The sequence below is a fragment of the Cherax quadricarinatus genome, chromosome 39, assembly GCF_038502225.1.
Source record: "Cherax quadricarinatus isolate ZL_2023a chromosome 39, ASM3850222v1, whole genome shotgun sequence".
NCBI classification, from domain to species: Eukaryota; Metazoa; Arthropoda; class Malacostraca; order Decapoda; family Parastacidae; genus Cherax; species Cherax quadricarinatus.
In genome coordinates, this window is record NC_091330.1 from 21574321 (window position 1) to 21579283 (window position 4963).

The 4963-nt window shown below is 38.5% G+C and overlaps 1 protein-coding gene across 1 annotated transcript in view; it reads right to left on the reverse strand.

The window, feature by feature from the left end:
• Positions 1 to 462: 462 nt before the first annotated feature.
• Clc (clathrin light chain) overlaps positions 463 to 4963 on the reverse strand; it is a gene marked incomplete at its 3' end in the record, with an annotated part of 155959 nt that continues 151458 nt past the window's right edge. Inside the window, 1 exon segment of the mRNA XM_053787387.2 lies at positions 463 to 552. Coding sequence (XP_053643362.2) covers positions 463 to 552 — 90 coding nt within the window.

Consider the following 4963-nt stretch of genomic DNA (forward strand, 5'->3'; position numbering starts at 1 on the left):
CCATAAGGAATATTGTGAATTAGATTAGTCCATTTCAGACCCCCAAACATACACATACAAACGCACTTACATAAATACACTTACATAATTGGTTGCATTGGGAGCTGATCGTAAACCGGGGGTCTACTGTATTTGTGTTGTACAAAGTGTTTATCCTAAACCTTACAGTATAAAATACAGTACTAACAACATAAAAAGTAAAGTAAAACATGAAATACCAAAATAAAACAATAAAATAAAGTCATTACAAAAATGTTTTGTTGATATTCAGTAGTAAAGTTCGACTTACGACCATTTCGACTTACGACCGGTGTCTCGAAACCGAACTCGGTCTTAAGTCGGATGGTAGGAGTATAATTATCAGAGTACATGTATACATAAAATAACTTTAAAACACTTGAAATTTTGGGAAGTTTCCTGGCATAATGGAAACATTAGTATTTGTCAAAACATTTAGCATACCTTTCTGCTCCAGACGGATCCGTTGTTGCTCACGCCAGATTTTTATTTTCTCTGGATCCTCCCTTACCACATGGGGAATAGGCGACCGGGCTGAAATATTGAAAAATTTCATTAGCATAAAATCTTTGGGTAATTAATGTGTGATAATGAACAACATTTTTTTTTAATAAACTTTGTAATTAATTTAACACAGCTTACTGAAACATACTGAAACAACACAAGATAAATACTAGTATTTTTAACATTATTGTACTATGGACGTTAATACTTATAATACTGCATAAACATAATGAATGTGATACTGTAGATACAGAACATCAGAATTAAATGGAGGATATTTGCTACGATGATCTCAGGTAAAATTCAGTTAAACTGCCTCTGCCTCGTCCCTAAGTTCAAGTTTGCATATTAAAGTTTTGTTGAAATGCAGTACTTTTATATTAATGCACATTGTATCAAACTAGTGTAATTTTCTAAAACCCATACTAAGCTACCAATGCCAGAAAAATGCAGCAAATTACAAAGGAAAAAAATATTGGCAGCACACTATTTCCATGCATGTAATAATATGGAGTTCAAAAGGTTGGCCCTACAACAAGTGCTTCTTAATATCTATCAATTAAAGTCTAATAATTATATAATTAAACATATTGATAATACAAGTGAAATAAGAGTAATTTATAATAAATGAATTACATACATACATGACTACATGGAGTAAGTAAATAAGTTTATTCAGGTATACACAAATACAGTTACATAGATTATCATACATAGCAGCATATGTGTAGAGAACCTAGGATAACCCAAAAGAGTCAGTCAAAGTTACTTATTTCCATTGGGGTCCTTTAAATACCACATATGCTGCACTATATGATAAACATACCCTAACTTGTTTGAAACTAAAATTTTAAATTTTCTATAAGCTAACTGCATAGCTTTCCTGAATATATTTATATCACATCAGTCTCAATTTTCAAATATTCAGTAAACTAAATGTTTTTTATGTAAAATTTAAATTAAGAGAATGTGCAAGTAAAAAAAAACAACCTATCAATTTTTTCTTACACATCAATAACTTCAGTAAATAAGGAAGTGATATTTGCAAATGAATGGAACAGGTAATATGTTACTAAAAGCAGTAGAACTTTTATGCAGAGGATCAAGTAAGAGGATGTAGGTGAGAAATATTTTCCAACAAATGTAGGACTTAGACAGTGATGTGTAACATCAACATGGTGGTTTAATGTATTTATAAATGGAGCCATAACAAGTGAATTTTAAGGCATTGGGGAGAAGGGCAGGATTAAAAGATAATGAATCTAAAACAAAGTGGGAAGTGTGTTTAGTTGCTGATGATATGTTCCTCTGTAGGATTCTGAAAAGAAGTTTCAAAGGTTAATGAATGGATTTGGGAAGGCATGTAAAAAGGAGGAAATAAGGAGAGAACATGACTGAGCAAAGTGAAGTGATTAATAAAAAACACGAAGTCAAGGCAATTAAAAAAATTGGTTATCAGAGTGGAGTGAGGGAATCTGGAGGAGATAAATGCCCTTACACATTTAGGAGTTGACATGTTGGCAGATGGGTGCATGGGAGATGAGGTGAATAATAAAGTGGACAAGGGGGTGGGGGTGGGGGGGTAAGGTAGTGTGTGAATGTGTGCGTGAATGTGTGTGTGTGTGTGTGTGTGTGTGTGTGTGTGTGTGTGTGTGTGTGTGTGTGTGTGTGTGTGTGTGTGTGTGTGTGTGTGTGTGCACGCGCCTGCCTGTGTCTGTCTGTCCCCCTCCCTCCCTCTCTCGTGCCTAATAAGCCAAATAGGGCGAACTCGCTTAAAAATTGGACTCTAAAAAGAATTACAGATTGATAGATATATTTTTTAATTGACAGTATAATTTTTATTTTTTTAACCAAACCTAACTTAGAAACCTCGCATAACCTAACCATGCTTCATAAGGATCTATGCAATGTTGCAAGAGTTGTTATAAATATATGCTGAGGAGACAGATTGTCTCAGAGGTAGGGTTGTGTGTCACGAACATTGGGAAGTATCACATATGGTAATTAGGGACCCGCTCATCCTCCAAGAGAAACATACAGTGGACCCCCGGTTAACGATTTTAATCCGTGCAAGAGGGCTCATCGTTATGCGAAATAATCGTTATGCGAATCAATTTTCCCCATAAGAAATAATGGAAATAAAATTAATCCGTGCAAGACGCCCAAAAGTATGAAAAAAAATTTTTTTTACCACATGAAATGTTAATTTTAATACACACAAACTGAAAAAGGCATGCACAATTAAATGACACTTACTTTTATTGAAGATCTGGTGATGATTGATGGGATGGGAGGAGGGGAGAGCAATATCTTCTTACTGTTTAGAAGGGGAATCCCCTTCCATTAGGACTTGAGGTAGTAAGTCCTTTTCTGGGGTTACTTCCCTTCTTCTTTTAATGCCACTAGGACCAGCTTCAGAGTCACTGGACTTCTTTCGCACAAGATATCTGTCCATAGTGGCCTGTACCTCTCGTTCCTTTATGACTTGCCTAAAGTGTTTCACAACATTGTCAGTGTAATAATCACCAGCACGGCTTGCAATAGCTGTGTGAGGGTGATTTTCATCCATGAAGGTTTGCACTTCAAGCCACTTAGCACAGATTTCCTTAATCTTTGAAGTAGGCAACTTCTTCAATTTCTCTCTCCCCTCCTCCGAAGCAATTTCCTCAGGTGTGGCCTCTTGCTGTTGAAGTTGATCTAGCAGCTCATCAGTGGTTAGTTCTTCATTGTCCTCCTCCACCAACTCTTCCACATCCTCCCCACTAACCTCCAACCCCAAGGACTTTCCCAATGCCACAATGGATTCCTCAACTGGCACAGGATTCTCAGGGTTAGCCTCAAACCCTTCAAAATCCCTTTTGTCTACACATTCTGGCCACAGTTTCTTCCAAGCAGAGTTCAAGGTCCTCTTTGTCACTTCCTCCCAAGCCTTACCTATAAGGTTTACACAATTGAGGATGTTAAAGTGATCTCTCCAAAACTCTCTTAGAGTCAGTTGAGTTTCTGAGGTCATTACAAAGCACCTTTCAAACAGAGCTTTTGTGTACAGTTTCTTGAAGTTGGAAATAACCTGCTGGTCCATGGGCTGCAGGAGAGGAGTGGTATTAGGAGGCAAAAACTTCACCTTAATGAAGCTCATGTCCCCATAAAGTCGCTCTGACACGTCTGTAGGATGACCAGGGGCATTGTCTAACACCAGGAGGCACTTAAGTTCTAATTTCTTTTCAGTTAGGTAATTTTTCACATTGGGGGCAAATGCATGGTGTAACCAGTTATAGAAAAATTCCCTAGTGACCCATGCCTTACTGTTTGCCCTCCACAGCACACACAAATTATCCTTGAGGACATTCTTTTGCCTGAACGCTCTGGGAGTTTCAGAGTGATACACTAATAAAGGCTTCACTTTGCAATCACCAGTAGCATTGGCACACATCAACAAAGTAAGCCTGTCTTTCATAGGCTTATGTCCTGGGAGTGCCTTTTCCTCCTGAGTAATGTAGGTCCTGCTTGGCATTTTCTTCCAGAACAGGCCTGTTTCATCACAATTAAACACTTGTTCAGGTTTCAGTCCTTCAGTTTCTATGTACTCCTTGAATTCCTGCACATATTTTTCAGCCGCTTTGTGGTCCGAACTGGCAGCCTCACCATGCCTTATCACACTATGGATGCCACTACGCTTCTTAAATCTCTCAAACCAACCTTTGCTGGCCTTAAATTCACTCACATCATCACTAGTTGCAGGCATTTTTTTAATTAAATCGTCATGCAACTTCCTAGCCTTTTCACATATGATCGCTTGAGAGACGCTATCTCCTGCTATCTGTTTTTCATTTATCCACACCAATAAGAGTCTCTCAACATCTTCCATCAATTGCGATCTTTGTTTCGAAAACACAGTTGAACCTTTGGCAAGAACAGCTTCCTTGATTGTCTTTCTGGTGCCCACAATAGTAGCGATGGTTGATTGGGGTTTCTTGTACAGCTTGACTAGGTCGGCTATACGCACTCCACTTTCATACTTATCAATTATCTCTTTCTTCATCTCTATAGTAATTCTTACCCTTTGAGGTGTAGGGTTGGCACTAGAAGCTTTCTTGGGGCCCATGGTCACTTATTTTCCAGAAACAGCACCGAAAATACTGTAATAATACGAAATATTCCGAGTGTATGCTTGGATGTTACCGCGGAGGCTGGCTGGTAAACAATGGGACGGAGCGGCACATGTGAGGCTGGCTGAGGGCACATTGGACGCGTCTCGGACGAAAATCGGTATGCGGGTTTTTAATCGGTATGCGGGGCAAAAATTTTCCGATAAAAGTAATCGTTATGCGGAAAAATCGCTATGCGATGCCATCGTTATGCGGGGGTCCACTGTACTTCACCACCTTAGGGAAACATCTCGATAAGTCCAGCGTTTGATTTAGAATAGACTGCTGTGACA